Source organism: Artibeus jamaicensis, unplaced genomic scaffold, assembly GCF_021234435.1.
Source record: "Artibeus jamaicensis isolate MK-2021 breed Jamaican fruit bat unplaced genomic scaffold, CSHL_Jam_final contig_241, whole genome shotgun sequence".
NCBI lineage: Eukaryota > Metazoa > Chordata > Mammalia > Chiroptera > Phyllostomidae > Artibeus > Artibeus jamaicensis.
Window position 1 is genome coordinate 3,435,162 of NW_026521509.1, and position 24,371 is coordinate 3,459,532.

Here is a 24,371-nt window from a genome sequence, read left to right on the forward strand (position 1 = left end):
ACGTTTCACAGAAGCTTAAATCAGCCCCCAATTTTATTGAAAAGCTGAAATGCGGTCAATCATTTTGTAACACTGGTGAGACTGTTGTTTGAATCAAACTTTCACAGTTTAGTGAAGTATAGTTAAATCAAAAGGCAAATAATAGATAGCTTTTATTTTAGAGGATTTGTGCTGGTTTTCTTCATTGATTTCTCAAAAGTTTGTATCTTCTAAATATCCTACAGGGAAGTGAATCATACATGGTGATGCTTTTTAATACAGGATGATAAAAATCTATTCTCAATATTCCAATTTCTTTTTGTAAAATTTTTTTAAGAATTTATTTTTGTTCAAGTACAGTTGTCTCCATTTTCCCCCCACCACTCCCTCCCTCCCTGCTCGCCCCACCTCCTACTTTCAATCCTTCTCTCCTTTGGTTTTGCCCATGGGTCCTTTATACATGTTCTTTGACTTGACCCTCCCTCTTTCCCCCTTTATTCCTCTTCCCCCTCCGCTCTGGTTACTATCAGTTTGTTCTTTATTTCAGTGTCTCTGGTTCTGTTTTGCTGGCTTGTTTGTTTTGTTGGTTAGGTTCCACTTCACATTCCAATTTCTAATCACTGGACTGATTCTTTCTCATTCACACTTGCTACCCTTTCCCAATGTTCTGTTTGCCTAAGGCCACTTACCGATGAGCTGGGATTCGGAGGTGTCCAGCAATGAGGAGCACATCACACAGCTGTTTCTCTTTCAGGTAGTTCTCCATTTTATGAAGAGTTTGCTCTGCATGGTTGGCAGCCTGGAAGTGCTCTTCGCAGATGCTAACATTCATTTCTTCAGGATGCTGTTTACGTAATCTGAAAGGGGGATAGGAGTGAGAACATGGTTTAGCAATTGAAATTTAGGCACATTTACTTTGGAAAGAAATACCTTCTCATTCTCAATATTTCCCTGTGATGGCTGCTTAATGCCCCACTGAAGTCAAGTGTCATGGTTAGTATTTACATCTGGAGTGGAACCATACTAGGCAGGCTTCAGCTGCAGGAGGAGTATTCATTGTCTGAACACAGAAACATTCATTAATAAAGCTGGAAGAAAATATATGTCATAATGATCAACATCACAGTCTACCTTTTAAGTGACATTTCTGTAATTCTGTGATATTGGGAACTAAATGGAACCTTTTATTTTCCATAGAAACAGCGACAACTGGAAGGTAACCTCTACGATGAAGTTGATCACTGGCACACTTTTACCCCTGAGAGCATAGAGAGGAGACTGTATGGTGTTCCTTGGTGGAATTTTGGAGATTTGAGGTAAGAAGTGAAAACTGTAAAGAAATGTTTTGTGTATCTATATCTTAAATAAAAGAGAAGAAAACAAAACATGTTGAATGCTAGGTAAGTTTTTTTAAATTTTTTATTGATTATGCTGTTACAGTTGTTCTATTCCCCCTTTCATTCCCCTCCACCCTACCCCCCATCCCCACTATTACCCCCCCTTTAGTTTATGACCATGTGTCTCAAGTCCTTTAGATTCTATATTTCCCATGCTATTCTTGCCCCCCTTCTATTTTCTATCTACTGTCCATGCTACTTATTTTCTGTACCTTCTCCCCCATCTCCTCCTCCCACTCCCCTGTTGCTAACCCTCCTTGAGATCTTCATTTCTATGCTTCCACTCCTGATCTAGCTGTCCTTTTAATTTGCTTTCATTTTAGGTGTGGTTGTTAATAACTGTGAGTTTGCTGTCCTTTCACTGTTCATGTTTCTTTAACTTCTTTTTCTTCGATAAGTCCCTTTAACATTTCATATAATAAGGGCTTGGTGATGATGAACTCCTTGAATTTGATCTTATCTGAGAAGCACTTTATCTGTCCTTCCATTCTAAATGAAAGTTTTGCTGGATAGAGCAATCTTGGTTGTAGGTCTTTGGATTTCATGACTTGGAATACCTCTTTCCAGCCCCTTCTCGGCTGTAAGGTCTCTTTTGAGAAATCTGCTGACAGTCTGATGGGGACTCCTTTGTAGGTGACTGTCCCCTTAGCTCTTGCTGCTTCTAGGATTCTCTTCTTCATTTTAATTTTGGCTAATGTAATGATGATGTGCCTTGGTGTGTTCCTTCTTGGGTCCAACTTCTTTGGGACTCTCTGAGCTTCCTGGATTTCCTGGAAGTCTATTTCCTTTGCCATATTGGGGAAATTCTCCTTTATTATTTGTTCAAATAATTTTTCCCCTGGTGGCTGTGCCTTTCCCCCTTCTGGTACCCCTTTAATTCGGATGTTGGAGCGTTTCAAGATGTCCTGGAGGTTCCTAAGACTCTCCTCATTTCTTTGAATTCTTGCTTCCTGACTCTTTTCTGTTTGGCCATTATTTGCTTTCTTCTGGTCCACTCCATTGATTTGAGTCCCAGTTTCCTTTTCATTGTTATTGGTGTCCTGTGCAATTCCATTTGTTTCAATTAGTTTTGCCTTCATATATTTGTCTAATTTGTGGCTATAATCAACCAGTTCTGTGAGGATCCTGATGACCAGTGTTTTAAACTGTGCGTCTGAGAGTTTTGCTATTTCTTCATAGCTTAGATCTATGGGCTGTGGGGCTTTGAGATCTTGTGCCATTTTTTGGTCTGTTCTGGCCCTTTAAGTGTGAGAAGCGGTGCCTTAGACTCCCAGGTCGCTGGGTTGTGACGCTGTATGTGGGGGCGTGGTCAAAGCGGGGAAATGGCGGCGCCTTGTACTGCCACTTGCAGCGGGGACCCGCCGGGCCCAGTCCAACTGCCCACTCCCTCGCCTGTCCACTCGCGCACAAATGGGCGACCACAGTCAACACGCAGCACCGCTTCCCCCGCTGTCTCCTCCACGGTCGCTCGCCTGGTGGCTCGCTCAGTCGCTCACTAGGTCCAACCCTGCGCCTGGATTCCGCGCGCCTGAGTCCGTCTGACCGAGCCCTCCTGTGCAACCCCGCTTCACCAGCGGCAGGTTTCTCCCCTTACCGGTCAGGCTGAAGAATTTGTTGTTAACGGACTTCCGAAAAGTTCAATTTTCCGTGTTCTGGCTGTGATTTCTGTTGCTAATATTTAGTTGTCTCTAAACTTGGTTGTGTGAGAAGGCACGGCACATCCAGCTATGCCTCCGTCTTGGCGGAAGTCCTAGGTAAGTTTTTTTTAAATAGACAAATAACATCAGTGACAAATGCATTTCACTTTACTTTTAATATAATATTCAAAATAAAATAAACTGATTTATGGGGAGTTATTTCATTTCTAAATTGTTGTCTTGGTTGTAGTTTTAAAGAGCATAAAACTACTTTTTGTGACATGGATATCATCTATCATAAAATTGTAATGGGGTACATAGTGAAGGGTCCCCTGAAATGAGACCAACCCCCCACAATCCTTGAGTGGGGGAAGGAGGAAGTGGATGGTAGAGTTTAAGGTGTATTGCATAACAAAGCCAAGTTAATAGCCCTGCCTTCCTGTGGGGAAGACTGCTTTGACCCAGAGTGAATTGTGTACGTGAGTCTGAGAACGTTAAAGGATTCCAGACTTAGCCAGAGGATCTCACAAGAGGCAGGGGTGGATGCCCACCCTGGATGTCCCTGCATGGCTGGGAACTCTTTCCCTGACAAAGGAGGGCAGCTGAAGAAGGTAAAAGGTAGGGAGGGACTGGCAAAGATGGCAGATGATAACACACCATAGGATGGGTCAGATAGGAGGTCACAGGAAGTTCCAGGCTGAACATTTAAATAAATTAAAAGAGAAGAGGGGGAAGCCACATGCTCTGGAGTAAGAGGAGGTCCATGTGGGAGGTCTGAAAGAGAACCAACAGGTCTGGAATTAGTGAGGGAGGAGGTCTAAAACCAGATGCCTAATGAGTCACCAGAGCTGGTGGGAGTGGGGTGGGGGACCTGCCCAGCCACCTGGGTTTGTGAGAGGTGCTTGGGGCTAAACTGCGATGAGGGAATGCTGAGCTGCGGACTTCTGCTTTTCTGAAAGAGGATACCTCTGACTGATGAATTCTGAAACTGGCCTGGTTTGGCAGAGAGAGGTCAGACTATGTGTTTTGGGGTGATTTTTAAAGGGCGTGGGACATAATGGCAGAAATCTACCATTATTCTAAATCTGTATAACCTTTAAATAGATAACCCCTTTCCCTTTTCACCAAACTCTTACACTAGGAGTCACACTTCTTGGTGGCAGGCAATGGGACCCACAGCTGGTACAGAATGGCACTGGCGGGGTTCTGTGACAAAATCATGAGAATTGTGATAGACTGCCATGGTGATCAAATTCAGGACCTCTTGAGAGGTAAATATTTTCTATGCAGATTGTCTCTTTCTCCCCAATATGTAGACACCGATTAGTTTGACACTGCAATTTAAAACAACAATTTAATTTGCAAATGTTTTTTTCAAAATAACAAAATAATGAATCCAGTTCTTGAGAAAACGATAGCTAGCCCTTAAGTATATTTTTGACTGAATCCTTGTGAGAAATTGAACGCTTTTTCAATGCCGTCTCCTTAATTAGGACACTTCCCATTTTGAAATACTGTTACCAAGTTACACTCTAGGGACCGAACACACTATGCTGCATTAGAGTGCCACCTACAGGTAGGTGTATGCTCACATGGTAAGATGTATAGCTTTTGCTAAAATATTGCATATACTTAGCATTCTTGGTTCACCCTTACTGAAGAATAATTGCAAAAATAAAATCGCCAGATTATGTAAAGTGCCCAATGTGATGATTTGATATACATATAAATTGTGAAGAGTCCCCCATCTAGTTAATTAGCATATCCATCACTCCAATATTAATGAATTAATGTGGGTGATAATAAATTCTACTCTCTGACTAAATTTCGTTTACATAAACAATGTGTTCCAGTATATTCACCATTTTAAATTGCATCCTTAGAACATATTCATCTTTTAACTGAAAATTTGTACCTTTTACTAATATTTCCCTTTCTCCCTCATGCTCTAGACCTTGGAAACCACTTTTCAACCTTCTGTCTAAATTTCTTTTCCTGTAAACAGTAAACTCAGTAACTCCAGCTACTTTCAGAAAATAGTCTCATGCCTTGCTTCATTTTAAAACTTCCCTCCTAATTCTACCTTATATTTTTATATTTTCTTCCATGTTGCATTTTTTCCAGCTATGTTTAGATATAACTGACATAGAACATTGTGTAGGTTTAAGGTGTACAACATGATGGTTTGATACATGTATATATTATAAAGTGATTTCCACAATACAGTTAGTTAACACTTCTATCACTTCAATATAATTTATTTTTTGTAATGAGAACAAGTAAGATCTTTTAGTTACTTTCAAGTACATGATGCAGTGTTATTTTTTTGAAGGTTTTATGTATTTATTTTTAGACAGAGGGAAAGGGAAAGAGAGAGGGAGAGAAATATTAGTGTGTGGTTACCTCTTGTGTGCCCCCCACTGGGCTCTTGGCCCTCAACCCAGGCATGTGCCCATCAACCCTTTGGTTCGCGGGCCCACACTCAATCCACTGAACTTCACCAACCACGGCCAATGTTGTTAATTATGGTCACTATGGTGTACGTTAGATCTCCTGAACTTATTCAATTTATAAGGGGAAATTTGTACCCTTTGACCAACATCTCCCCATTATTTCCACCTGATGCAACAACAACCATTAATCAACCAATCTGAATCTATGAGTTTGACCTTTAGATTCCACATTTAAATGAGATCTTATAGTATTTCACTTTGTCTGACTTATTTCACTCAGCATAGTGCCCTCCAGGTTCACTAATGTTTGCATGTGGCAGGTTTCTTTCTTTTTTATGGCTAAACAACATTCCATTATATGTGTGTGCATATATATTACATTTTCTTGAACTGTTCATCTATCAACGAACATTGAGGTTGTTACCATGCTTTGGCTGCTGTGAATAATGTCACAATGAACACGGGAGTGCAGATAGCTCTTCAAGATACTAACTTCAATCTCTTAGTATATATACCCAAAGGGGGGATTGCTAGATGATATGGTAGTTATATATTTAATTTAATGATATGGTAGTTATATATATTGGAGGAAGTTCCAAACCGAACTCCACAGCAGTTGCATAATTTTACATTCCTACCAGCATTGCACAAGGGTTCCCATTTCTCAACCCCCTTGCCAACACTTGATAACTCTTGTATTTTTTATAATAGCTATTCTAACAAGTGTGAGGTCATATGTCATCATTATGTTGTTTTTATTTCCCTGATCATTAGTGATGCTGAGTATCTTTTTTTGTACTTGTCAGCCATTTGGATGTTTTCTTTAGAAAAATGTCTAAGTCTTCTGCCCATTTTTCCTCTGGTTATTCTTTTTTGCTATTGAGTTATACTTTTCATATATTTTTATATTAACCTCTCATTAGCTAAATGGTTTACAAATATTTTTCCCATTTTATAGGTTGTGTTTTCATTTTGTTGATTGGTTTTTTCTTTTTCCTTACCTTTTTAATGTAAATAAGGGCTTTCTTTAAACAAGTAAAACTACATTAACAGGAGTACAAGATTTACATGGCTTTTTAAAAACAGATTTTAAGCCCTGACTGGTGTAGCTCAGTGGATTGAGTGTGGGCCTGCGAACCAGACAATCGCAGTTCGATTCCCAGTCAGGGCACATGCCTGGGTTGCAACCAGTTCCTTGCAGGCCAGTTCCCAGCAGGGGACGCATGAAAGGCAACCATACATTGATGTTTCTCTCCCTCTCTCCTTCCCTTCCCCTCTAAAGATAAATAAATAAAATCTTTAAAAAAATAAAAAATAATAAAAACAGATTTTATTTATTTATTTTTAGACCGGGGAGGGGGGCAGGGAGGAAGAAAGAGAGGTAGAGAAACATCAATGTGTGGTTGCTTCTCACATATCTCCTCCTAGGGACCTAGCTGGCAACATGGGCATGTGCCCTGTCTGGGAGTCGAACCAGTGACCCTTTGGTTCAGAGACCAACACTCAGTCCACTGAGCCACGCCAGTCAGGGCATATTTACGTGGGTTTTGATCAGAAACCCAAGTGGCCTTGCTTTGATGATGTCACCATAAGTAAACTTCCATTAGAAAAGTCCTACATTCCCAGTCAGGGCACATGCCTGGGTTGCAGGCTGGTTCCCTGCAGGCCAGTTCCCAGCAGGGGATGCACAAAAGGCAACCATACATTGATGTTTCTCTCCCTCTCTCTGTCCCTTCCCCTCTAAAGATAAATAAATAAAATCTTAAAAAAAAAGAATTAAAAAAAAAGAAAAGTCCTACAAAATTATGCATAGTCATTTCTGTGTAATTTGGTAGTCTACAAATTACAACTAAATAAATTTGGTAAGATATTCTAGTGATTTAGGCAGTAGATGGAATATGATAATTTTAAGAATCTATTTTGATACATCATAACTTGATTTGCATTATGGTAAAATTAATATAACAACATGTAACAATAGACTCAGAGGCCTGCAAATAAACATCATCCTTATTGAAACCAAAAGCCTGAAAGCTAGGAGTATTTACAGTTTAACAGAGGACAAAGAAGTGATTTCCAAAAACAAATGTGGAAATTAGCTAGATGGATAGGATGGGATATCTGGGCCATGAGGTGTTTTTCTAGTATTCTTCAAATTATCCTTTCATACTTTTAGAGGCTCCTATGAAAAGTCTAGAAACAAGAATGAAATAATATTGTCACTAGGCTCTAAGAGCAAATGCTGGCCGGCAATACTTGCTTTAGGTTTATGAAATTTACTTTAACATAAATTATCACCCTGGTATAGAGAACAGCTAGCTTTTTATAAAACTAAGAGGCACATAATTATTGTCCAAAGTAAAAAACTTGTTCCACACACACAAATAAATATATCAGTAGTAGACATACTAGGACTTAGGGTGCAGTTTTTTTTTTTTTTTTTTAATATGAAGGGTACAGTTTTTGTAAACAATTTTCTTTAATTCACAAAATACATTATTTAAGGCTTATTTCATATACTACTATTATACCACTTATCACATTCTATCTTGCACTATAGTTATTCATATACATATTTTAATTCCTATACTACAGTGTAAGCAATGGGGAAGCAGTTGTTTTATATAGCATTCTCTCTGTAAAGCTACTTTGGATATATTAGGCATTCTAAATGTTTATTGAATGTATGACTGAAGGGGTAGTTTTGAGGGGATTTTTACTTTCATGTGATTTTTGTTTTCCAGATGTGAAAATCTACAGTAATGCATTTTCTTGATTTTCATTCACTATTGCAGTCAGTGTAAAACACATGCAATCTGAATTATTTTACCTACTTTAAGAGTAATGAGATCATTTTGATGTGCAAAATTGATTTTAAATTGACTGTCAAATCAAAGCACCTTTGAAAAATGAGCAAGCTTCAGCTAGTGGGAAGGTCAAAAGCTCAAAGCATCTCAGCTAAGGCTGTCAACGTGACAGAATTTTTATAGTTGTCTGTTGGAGAAACTATTCCCTTCATGCCTCACAAAGTACTTCTAAGACAAGGTTTGAGAGGCTACAGCCCCTGGGCCAAATCCAGCCAGCTGTTTGTATGGTTCATGACCTCGAAGTGTATTTTGCATTTTTAAATGCCTAACACAATCAAAATGCAAGAGCAACATTATCTGAAATTCCCCAAATCGATGTCCATGAACATGGTCTTATTGGAATACTGAAACACTCATTCATTTCCATATTATCTATGGCTGCCTTTGCACTGAAGTCAGAGGTGATTAGTTGCTACAGAGACTGGATAGCCTGAAAAGCCCAAAATATTTACTCTCTCTTCTTTTAAAGAAGAGATAAACCTACCCCTGTTCTAAACCATTCATTGCATTTATGTCCCACAATGTGCTTGTAGAGCATCCAACAAGGACCTAAAAGTTTTTATTATCTTAGCTGCTATATTTTCTTAGTTTGATTTTACCACATCCAAATAACAGAATGATGTATTAAAATGGGTCATCAAAATATCTTATATTAAATTCCCTTCTTGAATTACTAGAAAATGGTACCTACGTAACATTACCATTTTAGGTATCCACTTTAGCTAATGAAGGAAGGATGTTTGTAATTAACTAGATTATGAAGATATGTGAAAATCTCCTCAGATGAGAAACTAAATGAATGAATTGGTAAAATACCAATGACATACCTATTACAAAATAATTAACTCAATGATTAAGCAATAGCTAATTAGGAGGCAGTTGTATTATCTACCTCTATGAAACTCTAGTATGCTATCCCAAATGATGAAGTTATGATGAAAATTGTTCATAATTGTTAACATTTATTGAACATGTACATGTGACACTGTCCAAATATTTATTGCTACAACTAACCTTCCACACAACCATATGAGATATAGGTGCACACACTTTCCTCATTTTAAAAACTAGAGAAAAAGACCTATTGCACACCATGATGGAGTGAGGTGGCTCCTTTATATTTCACCATTGTACTTCCCTGTTAATCAAATCTACTTGGACATCTATAACCCAACAAAGGTTCCTCGGCTCAACACCCTAGGATGGCTGAGAGATCTGAGCATCAATGCCAATGAAGGTGGACATCCTGAAACATGAGGGGGATGCAGCGTAGGGTGAAGAACAAGAATGATACACACAGACGTGGTTCCCCAGATACTATAGCTGAGCCTGCAGCCCCAGAAAATCCATTAGCAGTGGAGGAGTTGGAGTGTGGCCCCACACCATGGTAATTGGAGGATCTGGCTTTCTCCTTCAATCGCTGTGAAGCCTCGTAACAACAACAGAGACACATCTATGGTCTCCCATAGAAAAACAAGTAGCGGTGATACAAGCTTCCAAACAGCTCTCTCCCCAAACTGTCATATTCCCTCACCACAGTGGCTGTGCCCCAACCCAGGTGACTCAGACACAGATGGAGCACTCACCACCCTAGTCAACCAGGTGGCGACTTGAACAACCAAAGTGATGCTTCCCTGCCGTAACCCTGGAGACATAATTAGTGCAGATAAGAGAAAACAAAAGTTTGTGCTATAGCACTGTATACCAGAAAACAAAAGACCTCTATTTATCAACCTGCTAAAATTTTACCATCAAAATGGTACCAAAATAAAAAAGGTGTTCTTCACTTCTAATTGCCAGAAATGTCACCAGTCTAGCACCATGAACAGCCAAAGTAATGGGAAACACATTGGCAAATAACAATTCTCTTGAAACCAAACTCAAAACAATGGAAGGTTGTGACCTGAGTAGCAAGGAATTCAATGTACAAATTATGAAGAAACTCAATAAAATAAAAGAGAACTGTGAAAAGCATTTCAATGAGCTCAAGAGGAAAGTTAATGAATGGAAGGAATACTTTACCTAAGATATGGAAATTATAAAAAAACAAATTTTAGAACTGAGCAATTCAATGAATGAGGTGAAGAATGCATTAGAAAGCATTGAATAAAGAGTAGACAATATGTGAGAGAATTAGTAAACTTTGTGATAGAAATCTAGAAATAATTCAAGTGGAATAACAGGAAAATGATATTTTTAAAAAGATTTTTATTTATTTATTTTTAGAGAGGAGGGAGGGAAAGGAAGGGAGAAAGAATAGGAGAGAAACATCAATGTGTGCTTGCCTTTGGCACCCTCCCCCCAGGGACTTGGCCCACAACCCAGGAATGTGTCCTGACTGGGAATTGAACCAGTGACTCTTTGGTTCATAGGCCTGAGCTCAATCCACTGAGCCACACCAGCCAGGGCCAGATTTTTTAAAAAAGAAAAGAACATGTTGAGAACTGTCTGACTTAACTAGAAAGAGCAACATAAGGACAGTAAGTATCCCAGGAGAAAAACAAATGAAAAGAAACATTGGATATACAGAGCAACCAGAAAACAAAAGAGAAAATGGCACTAGTAAAATATTCAAACACCAGTTATAATTCTATATGTAAATGGAGTTAATTCCTAGAGAAAAAGGCACAGTGTAGCTGAGTGGATCAAAAACAATATGTACTATATGCTGCCTTCAGGAGATTCATCTCAGCTACAAAGACAAACATAGTCTCAGAGTGAAGGGATGGAAGATGCTACTCCAAGTAAATGCTATCCAGATAAAGTGTGTGTAGCCATACTTAATATCAAACAAGATAGACTGCAAAACAAAATTGTAACAAGAGACAAAGTTGGACATTTTATGATTATAAAGGAGATAATCCATGATGAAGACATAACATTTATTAATATATTTGCACCCAGTTCAAGAGCACCAATATATGTAAAGCAATGATAAATAATCCTAAAAGCATAAATAGAAAATAAAACAATCATAGTAGGAGACTTTGATAGCCTGCTTGAATCAATGGATAGATCTTCCAGATAGAGAGCCAAAAAAAGAAAACATTGGCCTCGAATTACTCATTAGAGCAGATGGACTTAACAGATATTTGCAGAGCTTTCCAGCCAAGTGACAGAATACATATCACTGTCAAGTGCACACAGAACATTCTCAAGGGTGGACCAGACCATGTTCTGGAGCACAAAATACATTTTAAAAATTTTAAGAAGTTTGAAATCATATCAAGCATTTGTTCCTCCCACAACAGTATAAAGCTAAGTACCAACCATAAAAAAGCTGGGAAGAATCAAATACATGCAGTTATGGAAACAATTTAAGTGTCCACCAATTGATGGATGGATAAAGAAGAAGTGGTATGTGTACATATTTATACACAGAATGGAATAGTACTCAGCCATATAAAACATTGCCATTTGTGACAACATGCATGCATGCTGAGGGTATTATGCTAAGTGAAACAAGTCAGATGGAAAATGATGAAAATTGTATGATTTCACTCACATGTGTAATATAAAACAAACAAACTGACAAATCAAAACAAAAGCCAACTGAAATACAAACAACATATTAATTTTCAGATCCACCCATGCTGTCACAAAAGGTAAGATTTTCCTCTTTTTTATGGTTGGGTAGCATTTCTTTATGTGTATACTAAAAAAACACACAAACAAACAAAAAAACATGAGTGATAAGGCAGTTCCATTTTTAGTTTTCGGAGGTAACTCTGTACTGCTTTCCACAGTGGTTGCACCAGACTGCATTCCCATGCACAGTGAACGAGGGTTTTCTGTTCACCACCCCCTCACCAGCACTCATTTGTTGATTTATTGTTGATGGCCATTCTGACCACTATGAGGTAATACCTCATTGTGGTTTTAATTTGCATCTCTGAGAATTAGTGATGTTGAACATCTTTTCATGTGTCTGTTCGCCATCTGTGTGTCATCTTTGGAAAATTGTCTATTCAAGTCCTTTTGCCCATTTTATAATTGATATTTGTTGGTTGTTGAGTTTTAGAAATTCTTTATAAATGTTGGACATTAACCCCTCATTAGATGAATCATTGGTGAATATGTTTTCCTATGCAGTGCGTTGTGTTCTCATTATGTTGGTGGATTCTGGAATGGGAAGAGGGAAAGTGGGTAAAGGGCTATATGGTGATGGAGACTTGACTTGGGGTGGTGAGCACACAGTACAGTGTACAGATGATGTGCTGTGGAACTATGTACTTGAAACCTGTATAATTTTTTTAACCAGTGTCACTCCAATAAATTCAATAAAAGGAATGAAAAAACCCATGAGTGATATATTATGGCAGAATATGGGGCTTTCCCTTACATTTTTATCATGAGTTTCCAGCAAAGCTTCACAAAATAAACTTCTTTAAAAACTTATGTGAGTTCCAAGTTTGACTTCCAAGCTGATGAGTGTGTGTTGAATTTACTATGTAGAAAGTTCTAAAAACCATTTTCTCTTTTAATTGGTTCTATTCTGTAACTATAGTAATAGTTCTCCAAAAAAATATCAGTTGCCACCTTTGTCCAGGGGAATTGTCACCTTAGCTTAAGTTTTTTATAATTAAGTCACCATTACCTAGCAAAGTTAGTGCACTAAATACAGTATTTCCAGAAATGAATATCAGTAATCCTCATAATTCATAGCTAGTAATATAGGCATAATCTTCATGACATAGTGGGTTTCTAACGCAAGTCTAACCTTATAGTATAGTCAACCAGTACACGTTTGGGACTGAGATTAGAATCTACACCTTGCTGGTGTAGATCAGTGATCGAGTGCCAGCCTGTGAATCAAAAGTTGGCTGGTTTGATTTCCCAGTCAAGGCACATGCCTGGGGTGTGGGCCAGGTCCCCAGTAGGGGGTTTGTGAGAGGCCACCACACATTACTGTTTCTCCCCCTCTCTTTCTCCCTCCCTTCCCCTCTCTAAAAACAATAAATAAATAAAATCTTTTTAAAAAAGAATCTTATGTTATTCACAGTGACTTCCAGAGCACCCTGGAATCGCTTCTTTGAAGCAAAAATGCTGCTGATTCCTCACCCTACAATCTATCCCTACTTCTGTTCATCCGATCTTAGGAAGAGAATCCAAATGGTAATGAAAGGGAAAAAAGGCAGAAATGGAATAAAGAAGAAAGTTCAGACATTAGAAAATCACAGGAGTTTAGATGTTGCCTGTACCTGGCATAGAATGAAGAACTGAAGCGAAACTCTGTACCTTTTACTTCCTTCATTATTTTTGGTGTCAAGCCCAGGACTCTGACTTTCTAGCACGGCGATGCACCTACAGTGAAGTGCATTCCCCAATGAACATTTCCTAATGAAATATCAAATAACTGATGTGGGATGATCTCCATTCAGTCCTTAGAATCCATGACACCGATTACAAGAACCAAATCAGTATGAGGTTTCCCCATTTCACCCCCTTTATGGCCATGTACTCTTTCTTAGTTTTCATTAAATGACAAGAATGATAGTATAGTTATTGATAAAAGTAATTAAAATTTGAATAATTAAAAAATTAAAATTATTGTTCAATTACAGTTGTCCTCATTTTTCCCCTATTACTTTCCCTGCCCTCCCCACCCCACCCCTCCCATTGTCCGTGTCCATGGGTCCTATATACATGTCCCTTGACTCGACCCTTCCCCTTCTTTCCCCCATTATCCCCTTCCCCCCACAATTTTTTAAAATATTAAGTGAATCTGAAGGATATGCATGATATTAAAGTTAGTTACGTTTTATTTAAGTTTTCCATCACTAAGAAAATTATACTTACATAAGAGGGCATGACTTTTGAAAACTTGACCTTTTCTTATCTAGAAAGTATGTATATGTAGGTATACATCATTATGAGACCTTCAAGTTGAAAATCATATAGTCATACCTTTAATTTTCTTAAAGTTGAAAAGCTAGTGGAGGGATTGAGGAAAAAAGTTAAAAAGCTAGAAAATCATGAGAATAAAACATTTTTTAGAATCCTAATTAATATCATTAGCAAAAATCATCTTGCATCTTATGTCTCTTTGATGTAGTCAAAAATATGTGTTTTATTTTTATTTTTTTGTGTGTGTGTTTTAAAAAGACAAGTTACTTCAAGTGAATGATGTATCAGTTTCCATATATCCACCAAAATAGAAAGGTTAGGAAAATATCTAGATATCTGTTTTTGCCATTTTAGCCATACATTCCCTTGATTATATTGTTTTATTTTTTTTAATCACACACAGTTGTCAAAAGCATGCTTCCTGCATGATAGCACTGTAATACAGTGGTCATGAAGATGAGTGATGAAGACAGTTTTCAACATAAATATATTTTACAGATGAAATACACTAAATAACAGGTTTGAATAAAACAAATTGAGTGTGTTCTGATGTCACAATGTACCCCATTCTCACTACTATTAATCATTAACAAACATAATAGTCCACTAGCTTACAAGTGCCTCTTAGATACACTCAGAATTAAGCAGTCATTATTCAACAAGCAAGAGTAATTCTACTCCTTTGCTTTACTAATAAATTAATATTTTGATTTATTGTAATGTTTAAAAATAGACATACATATTTAAATTCTAACTTTAACAAACACTTGTATATTATGTTTTAAAGCTCATAGACACAGACAACAGTGTGGTGGTGACCAGAGGGAAAGGACAAAGGGTAAAAGGGCCAAATCTATGGTGACAAATGATGATTTCAATTTGGGTGGTGGGCACACCATACAATATACAGATCATGTACCATTGAAATGTGCTCTTGAAACCTGTATGATCCTAATAACCAATGCCACCCCAATAACTGTAATTAAAAATAAAGACAATGAAATATTTTGACCTGCAATATTAAAGAACTAAAGATGATGAATTTTTTTAAAGTATGTGATGGCTAACAAACACAATGAGTTTTGTTTGGATATGTCCTTAGGAGGAGTGTTATTATATTTTATTCATTCAAAAATGAGAAGACAATCTCATGTTATGTATTAGTTTTGCCAAGTATATATTACCAACCAGGATCATCTCTACTTTTGACAGATTGATGTTTTAGCTAAATAATGACTAAAATTATCCTGCACCTGTGAAAACTTCTGCTATGCTGAAAGGATAAAAGAAAATAATTTTATGCAAGGGGAAACACCTATTATTTGAGCTTGACTGGAAGCAACACCAGGTGTTTCATAAATTTTTATGATTTTGCCAGTATTTTCCTCTCCTTTAATGACATAGGGCTTTGAGCAAAAGCCAAATTTTGTATTAACTTATTTTTGCCAGCCACTTTCAACACAAAATAAAAAAGTCTGTGCTAGGCCCTTGCTGGCAACAGAAAACTAACAAAATTACGGTACTTTTGGAAATTCGGCCTGAAGAAGAGAAAATTGCATCACTTTAAAAGTTACCTTAGAGGTTTTACATAGATATATTTATCATCAGTTCTATATTCTTTAGAAAAGAATAAGCAAATAGGGCCTGAATTGTTTTAATGTATTTGTTGGTTAGGTCTCAGAGAAACTGTAAATAGTATTTGAGCAACCACCTTATTTCTTGAATAAAGTTGTAAAATGGATCTGCTCAAGAATAACAGCATAGATATGAACTCAGTTGCTGATTGTACATACTAGTAACGGTGAAGGCCAGAGGAGCAGGTAATTCCTTATCTAGAGACCGCACTTGCTTTGTTTTTGAACGGGTGAGTGTATGGGGAAGCCCCAGAGTGCTCTTAGACAATGTACACAGAATAACAATTACTCCTGAATTCACTGGATGTTTGAGGCATTTTCTGAAAACAGTGAAATGAACAAGGTGATTTAACTATTTCTATGATACAGGAGTTTGTAAAGTGTCCTAATTTATATCCCTGACATGACAGTTCTCTGACTGACAATGTCACGATTCTTTCAAATATTCCATTTGTAGTCAGCCTCATCTAAGCACTTTTAAACATCAGCTGTAATGATGATTGGACACTCATAATTTATCAAAAGGAAGGAGCTGAATGTGCTGCTGGGAGATCAGTGTGGTTGAAAGTCTAGCAGTTAGAAAATCTGATTTATAGCCTCAGTTTTGCCATAAGCTGTAATCATTCCACATTTTAGGCTTCAGTTTCTACAGTTGTGCAGTTGTTTAAAAGTACTTTCTAATGAAAATCCTAAGATGCAATTTAATCAAAGTAATAAGGATGAAAAAACTTAGAGCAAAAAGTTCCTTTTTTCTTCAGATATACAGTAGATATGAAAATAATTATAGCATATAAGTATTGCTCTGATCATCTGTGGCAAGTTCAAGTGTATGCATAATGCTTTGTGTAGACATAAAAATAGTCTTGAGCAGGCACAACATGTATGCCAATTACTCCCAAACTTACTTCATTAAGTAAGTCATTGAGAGCAGTCAATTGCTCCTAAAAGGTGATTACTTAAATATTAAATTAAATATCATAATCAGATTCCTCATTTATAGAGAAATGTTTAACTTTTCTTCTCCTATTCTGTCTTGCTTAAAAACAACAATAAGCTATTTCTTTATTCTTTTAGTTTGGGGTTATACTTGTAGAGTTATATATGTGTGATGTGTTACCCCATGCAGAGAGCAAAGAAGACATATGTTGAAAAGAGCAACTCTGAAGTACCAAAACAGAAAACAAACAAATAAAAACCCAGAAAGGATAAAGTAATTTATAAAGTTATATAAGGGAACTGAAGGGGAAAGATAGGTCAGTGGGCAGTGTGCCAGAATATAATCAGTGTTTTGGGTGTTTTCTGTTTGTTTATCAAACATTTTATTTTGAAAATACAGTCAAACCTCCATTCTCAAAGTCTCCCATCTTAAATAGTTTAGTTTTCAAACAACCTTCCAGAATGAATTAAGTTTGAGAACCAAGGTTCCACTGTATACATAAATAGGTGAATATTCAGATTTCATTAATTTTTAAATTGTTGACATTATTACAGATGTCCTCCATTTTCCCCCCTTTGCCCCATCCAACCAGCCCCGCCCCCTGCCTTTACCTCATTGTCTGTGTCCATGGGCTTTGCATATATGCATATATGTTCTTTTGCTGATCTCTTTCATCCCCCCAACCCCTTTCCTATGACAGCTGTCAGTATGTTCCATGTGTCCATGCCTCTGCAACCACTGTGAAAAATAATATGGAGTTTCCTCAAAAAAACTAAAGATGGAACTGTCTTTTGACCCAGCAATTCCATTTGTGGGAATATAGCCTGATAACCCTGAGACACCAATCAGAAGACTATATTTATTATTCATAGCAGTGCTATTTACAATAGCCAAGTGCAGGAAGCAACCTACGTGCCCATCAGTAGAAGAGTGGATAAAAAACACAGTGGTACATTCACACAATGGAATACTAAGTGGCAGTAAAAAAAAAAAAAAAGGAACTCTTAACCCTAGTGACAGCATGGATGGAACTGGAGAACATTATGGTAATGAAATAAGCCAGTCAAACAAAGACAGACAAGTACCATAAGATTTCACTGATATGTGAAATCTAATGAGCAAGATAAGCTGATGAACAAAACAGAAACAGACGCATAGATACAGAGAACAGACTGACAGCTCTCAGATGGCAAATGGTGGGAGATTGGGGGAAAAAAGGTGCTGGCATTAAGCAAAAAGTGAAAAGAAAGCCTCAGACACAGACAACTGTAGGGTGATTACCAGAGGGAAAATGGGGTGGGGAAAGGTAGAAGATGGTACCCTCTTAAGAAGGGTACATGTTTTGGGTTGTGAACACACAATTCAAGATACAGATGATGTGTCATAAATTGTATACCCAAAACCTACATAATTTTGTTAATGAATGTCACCCCAATATATTCAGTAAAAACATGTGAAATAGAAAAAAATTTGAAAAGTTAGAAATGATTGCATAATATTTAAATTATTTGTTAAAATGCTCTAAATTTAGTAAAGCAGTTGAATTGTGTATTTTTGTATGGTATCTCTTAAACCAGATGAAGGGATTTAATGTTAAACTGCTACAGACAACAGTAAAATTGTAGATTCTTCCTTTTTTCTTCCCTTGAACTGATAGTTTTTACTTAATAATGCTGTGTAAAACTGAATAAAGTTGGTTTAGCAATGAACTTCAGAAAAGCACATTATTTCGGTACTCTAAGAAGATAAGGAACAACACATATCTTACAATGTAATATCCAGAGTAATTTCATTTGCAGATGAGGGTACAATATTCATATTCAAGTATTTTCTTTGCAAAACCCCCCCAAATATAGTTAAGGTGCTTAGGAAGCACATAGTAAGTGTCTACAAAAGGAACTTATCATTTTTAATGTTGTATGACTATTGTTTTACTGTTGTTGCTTTTCTAAAACCATCTCCTACCACTTTCCCCTCACTGAGGACTCTACTCCCGCAGCACTGGCGTCTTTGTATTGAACATGTAACACACTCCCATCTAGGACTCTTTCTGGAAAGCTCTCCCAGTAAATACACACACAGCTTACTTCCTACTCTGTGAGGAAGATTGTTTACAATAAGTGTCACTGTTTAAGATCTAGAATTTCCCTTATGGATAAATATTTCCGAAGAATATTCCACATCACAGATAGATTTGTGTGGAGGATGAAGAGGTACAATACATGTGGCCCTATGTAGATAGTTTTGCTAAAAAAGCAAAGACACCCAAGTGCTCGGGCCTCTGTACCTGAGGCCAATGGTCTGTTCGCTGAAGAGCCAGGTCCTCCTAGGACACAATGGCATGTTGGTTACTGAATGGCTGCAAGGTCATTTCTGCATCCCTAGAACAGACATGTAACCTTGAAATCACTGTAGTGAACAGGTCAAGGTGCATTTTTGAGTTCACCATTTAAGGAGGTTTTGAACATCAATCAACGAATTCTGTGGGGTCATGTGACACTGATTTGAAAAGAAAAAGACCGATGGCAGTAATGACTTCTCACTTGTTTCCAATTCTTGAATCAGACCTGCTCAGGGCTTTTTCCCTCACTTCACTTAGATCTCTGCTCAAATGTTACCTTGTTTGAAAAATCTTTGCTGTCTGAAGGAGTGTCCCTCCTTAACTTCCTTTTGTTTTTTTCCTTAATATTGCTACTTATAACTACTTAACTGTAATGTTTGGTTTATTTATTAACTCAAATTTTTACTCATTTGAGAGAGAGCGAGAAACACCAATTTGCTGCCCTACTTAGTTATGCATTCATTGGTTGATTCTTGTATGTGCCTGACCAGGGATCGAACCTACAACCTTGACATACTGGGACCATGCTCTAACTAATTGAGCTATCTGGCTGGGGCTGCTTTATTTTTCATGCCTCCTCCTCCATGAAAGCATATTCTGTTTTGACTTCATTTTATTCCCAGCATCTAGAAGTCTTCTTGACACACAACTGGTGTTCAATGTTTGTGAAATGAATTATTAATAAATCCTGAATTTTATTCATCCATTTCCTCCTTCTTTGGCATATCAAAATATATAATGATAGCTACCCTATTTTTTTCTGGGCAAGCCTCACTTGAAAACAGGAAAAAAACTTAAGTGGAGAGGGAATTTAAATTATTACCTGACAGCGCAACACTGGCAAAGATATGCAAACTTGCATATTGTACAATTGGTAGGTTATGCAGAAACTTGAAGCCCCAACAAGTAGGATGAAGGTTTGACCTCTAATCCTATCAACTTCTTAAAACTAAAAGCCCAAAGAACCAGCTTTGTCCTGGAGCACGTTGCCTCAGCCCACACATAGCTTATCAGCATTCTATATAATGTTCTCAAGCACAATAAGGAGATAATTACATTTGCCTTAACACACGCAGTGTAACAGTTTGGTATGCTCCTGGGTACTTATGTAATCATTTCTTTATGAGCAGTTAAAAAGTAATTTATATATAAAATATCATACTTAAATGTTCTGTCATACAAGAAGCATGACCATAATACATTGTTAAAATCTTTGTTCTGGTTTTTGGAATGCTAGGGCTGAAATAAAGAAACAAAAGGACACTGAACAAGGGGGAGTTATAGGGAAGTAAAGATGCAGAGTTGAGTAGATGAAAAAGGCACAAAGAAAATTATCAGGAGCCCACGTCCCTGATGACAGGCATACTGATAAAAGCATACCCACAATGTGGGGTCATAATACAGACATGTTCTTACATGAAGTACATATACTTACATTAAGTGACTGAAGAATGCATTTGGGTTTGTAAATCCCCAAACTGATATATTAATGTAACTTTAATAACTTGTCTTCACTATCTATTTTAGAAATAACTGCAGGCTATTCAGTTATATTGAATGTTGGTAATTTAGTCCCTTCTATATTCATTTCGTGCACTATTTCTAGAAACCACAGTGGCTTAAAGATCACCCCTTTGCTTTGACCGCCATTTTTGTCTGCTTGGTTTTAACTACAAGATTTCTATTGAGGGGATGGAAGGCTGCTGCCAAGGCATCAGGATTCTTTCCTCCTGTGCCCGTATCTTGTTGAAGAAGAGAGGCGGCAGAGAAGCTGGGCATTAGAAGGCTGTTTCTTGAACTCTCCTTAACCAAGGTAGCATTCCAAATGGCCAATGATGAAGGAATGTCATCCTATTTCAATTAATATGATCCTTAACTCACCCCCTCTCTTCTGCCTAAAATATCCTTGGCACACTATAAAACCACTTCATTTTTATTTTAAAAAATGTCAACTTTCCACTTTAGCCATAGGATAATTAACAGAACATTTCTTTAGAACAGGAAAAGTATCAGAAATCAAAAAAAAATAAGTATTATTTGGTAACATTTTATATTTGACATTTTAGCCAGCATTTAATGTTAGCAACTAATTTGTTATAAATATGTTCTCGTGCTGCAAAATCAAATTGGAGACCTTCAAAGACTTTTATTGAGAGGTCAGAGTGTGTAATTCTCATTTCTCTACAAGAGAGTCAAATGTGTTTAATCTCAACCTCCAAATTTGGCAGTTTTAAAAATTGAGGTTCATGGTGAGAAGAGATCATTCGAAGGCCTGTTAAATCTGAAAGTGTGGATTATATATTGCTTTGAAAGTCCAATTAGTGGTACTAAATAAACAACCTGCAATCCCAACAGTTCTATAGTATTTTTCAGTAAACACAAAAATATTTAGGAAGATCCATGCATGCACACTTTCTCATTTCGCAAACTCTTTTGCATCTTTACATTTCAACAAGAAGACTGAGGTCCTATAAAGCCATCCTTTTGCACAGTTCGTTTGTCTTTTGCTATAAGGTTGTCATGTTTTTTCTACTGGTATTATATTCTGGATTTATGAAAGAAAGGTACTGTCAGGAAGATATATTGGGAAAACTTAGATGTAGAAGCAGATGTGCCAGCTCTTTTCCTCTGAACTTCTGCAGAGACACAATGATCAAACACTCAGATTTCCAAATAAACATAGCTTCATGCCAAACTGTTATACAATTTCAAACATACTAAAGCTCTTTTACCATTTAACTATGTTGCCAAAATCATTTCTTGGGTCTATAACATGTTAAGGAAACAAAATCTTACAATAAAACACTTTAAAAATGAAGGTATCCTAGGTTAAGTTATATTGGACTATATTAGAGGAGGGAACATAAATTTCTGTCACCCAAACAATAAAGAAAAAGTCAAATATTTTGTAAACTATACTGAAATTGTACTTTTTCAAATTATTTCTTGTTCCATTCAATGTCCTGAAATAGCTGAATATTCTCTTTCCTGCTTTCAGATCTCTCTGCTGTGAACAGCACATTATTTATTACCTGTTTTATGTAAGATATTTTTAGGATTGCAAACTAGCTCTGAAACTAATGCAACTTGAGATGAATGTGAAATGTCAAAGGAGGCTGTTGCATGTTCTCACAGGAAAATAGCATTTATCAATCGTCAATGCAACAAAGATGTGCTACGGGAATCGATAAGGATGTGCTGAGCAAGCAGAACTTTTATTTTTGTCAGAGTTGGTATAACTCACAAAGTATAAAGAGTTCCATGTGATTCATCACACTTGGGGAAAGAATCACAACTATTTGGATATACAGCCTACAGAGGATATTTTCAAAAAAGTTATATTTCTAACAAATGTCTCTTAGAACTGAAGCAGGATTCTTCACGGAATCAGAAGGCAATAGGAAAAGTAAAACTACAACCCTAAAACATATTGCCCATTAATTATGTAAATGTAGTATCACTGTTTTCTTTATGGACTTAGAGGAGGGGGTTTTGTGGAGCCCCTGATTGGCTGCATACAGATTAGAAGAACTCTTTTGTCGAAGCACTAAATGAGAGTTTTCCAGCATGAGCTAACCTAGACTGCGACTTTGAGTTACGCCAAGGAAAATTCCTACCTTGCTGGGGAATCTTCTGGACTGTCATCAGCCATCATGTCCAAATCTTGTGAGGGTTTCTCACAAGCCCTTTGGAAAAAATTCTCCTCTGGAGCAGCTTTAGGAGTATCTTCATTGGCTCCAAGATGTTCTAGCAGGTTCTGTGGATGCCAATTCTGAAGAGGGCTCTGGTGGGCAGGGGCCGGTCCTGGCACGGGTGCCAGTGAGTTGTTGTGGACCGGACTGTTGCTTTTCTTCAGTCCGTTCCTGTCCCGAGAGTGGTTCTTCAACCTGCCCTGAACCGGGGTCCGTCTATGCTCATATCCTTCCTGCTGAAGGCAGTTTCCAGTGTTGGGAGAGCCCGGAGAAGGATGACTAAACCACCTCCAGCGCAGCCGTAGGATCTGTTTCACATCAAACTCTTTCTTGCCAGACATTGACATCGTTGCGGGAGGAAAGACAAAAGCCTTCTCTCACAGAAAGGAAACGGAGCCTTTGTTATCTCTTGTTGCTCTGCCTCTTCTGTTGAACTAACAAAAGCACAGGGGCGTTAGAGCAGCCTTTCTTGTTTCCCTCCCTCCCCCGCCGCCTGCTGCCCGTGCTCCACAGTGAATAAATACTTCCAGCTTTCTAGCTGTAAAGCTGCAGCGAACAGTGTAGGTGGGAACCCATACCGACAGGATGATGAGGTCAGACCTTAAACAAGTAAATCAGCTTACACAGGAAAGCAGCTACCACAACACGCTCCAGCTGCTAGACGGGCTTGCGGCCTTCCCTCCTGGACTTGCAAATATCTAACCCCGATTCTTCCTTCCCTGGTACAGAAGCTGAGCCTTAAACACGGAGCGTGCCAGCAGAAGCAGTGTTTAAACTCACTTCCTTCCAGACTCCCTGCTCTCCCCCCACCCCCTGCCAGATTCTTTTTCCAGTAGCTCACTTGTAAAACTGTGCCACACTGTCCTGAGAGAATTTGTAACAACGAATTCATTATGATCTATTTTAGGGGACTTGTGGAAATTTTGAAGGTGTTTCATTAAGGCAAAGAAAGCATCTTGCCACCAGTTCCTTCAAGCAGGTTTGGTATTACTTTTACAAAACATCTGAAAATGTGAATGTCTTCATATAAATATTTGCTTGAATTCTTCAACAGTTCTAGAAATATGAGAAAGTATTGATAACCCAAGACTGCACCTCCACAAACACACTAGGGGATGTAGCAAAGGTATTTGACATCTGCAGATGAAGGAAGAAATCAATGCTTTTCCAAGCTCAGTAGCCTAGAAGAGACGTCTCAGTGACCAAAACTTGAAAATGAATAGTCCATTCTGGCCCCATGCCTGTACACACATCTTATCACACTCTATACTTTGACAGGCAGTGTCAAAGGTCTATTTTTGTTTTGTTCAGAATTTCATATGAGGGGATGCAGAACGATATGTTTTTTAATTAACTCCAAACGACACATAGCTCAGTCACTTTGCACAAAGTGCTTGGGGATCTCAGTGAGAAGCAGTACCAGCACAGATGTAAATGTGCCCACAACATTCATGAATCACGAATGCATCTACCGATGCATTCTCAAAACTTTGAACTTCATCCAGCTTCTATATCATGCACACAGGTGACAAGGGGGCCATCGTATCAGTGTACCATTAGAAAGAATACTAAAACTAAGGTTTTGGC

General features: G+C 37.7%; 1 protein-coding gene across 2 annotated transcripts in view; it reads right to left on the reverse strand.

The window, feature by feature from the left end:
* Nucleotides 1–23,477, reverse strand: part of KLHL4 (kelch like family member 4) — a 62,936-nt gene extending 39,459 nt beyond the window's left edge. Inside the window, exons 1-3 of one of the 2 annotated variants that reach the window (XM_037148407.2) lie at nucleotides 23,408–23,477; nucleotides 22,710–23,218; nucleotides 669–836 (exon numbers count right to left, since the gene is read on the reverse strand). In XM_037148407.2, coding sequence (XP_037004302.2) covers nucleotides 669–836; nucleotides 22,710–23,131 — 590 coding nt within the window. In that variant the 5' untranslated portion in view covers nucleotides 23,132–23,218; nucleotides 23,408–23,477. Of the gene's footprint in view, nucleotides 1–668; nucleotides 837–22,709; nucleotides 23,257–23,407 lie in introns of those variants that run through there. The other variant, XM_037148406.2, reaches the window with a different exon arrangement.
* Nucleotides 23,478–24,371: the final 894 nt, after the last annotated feature.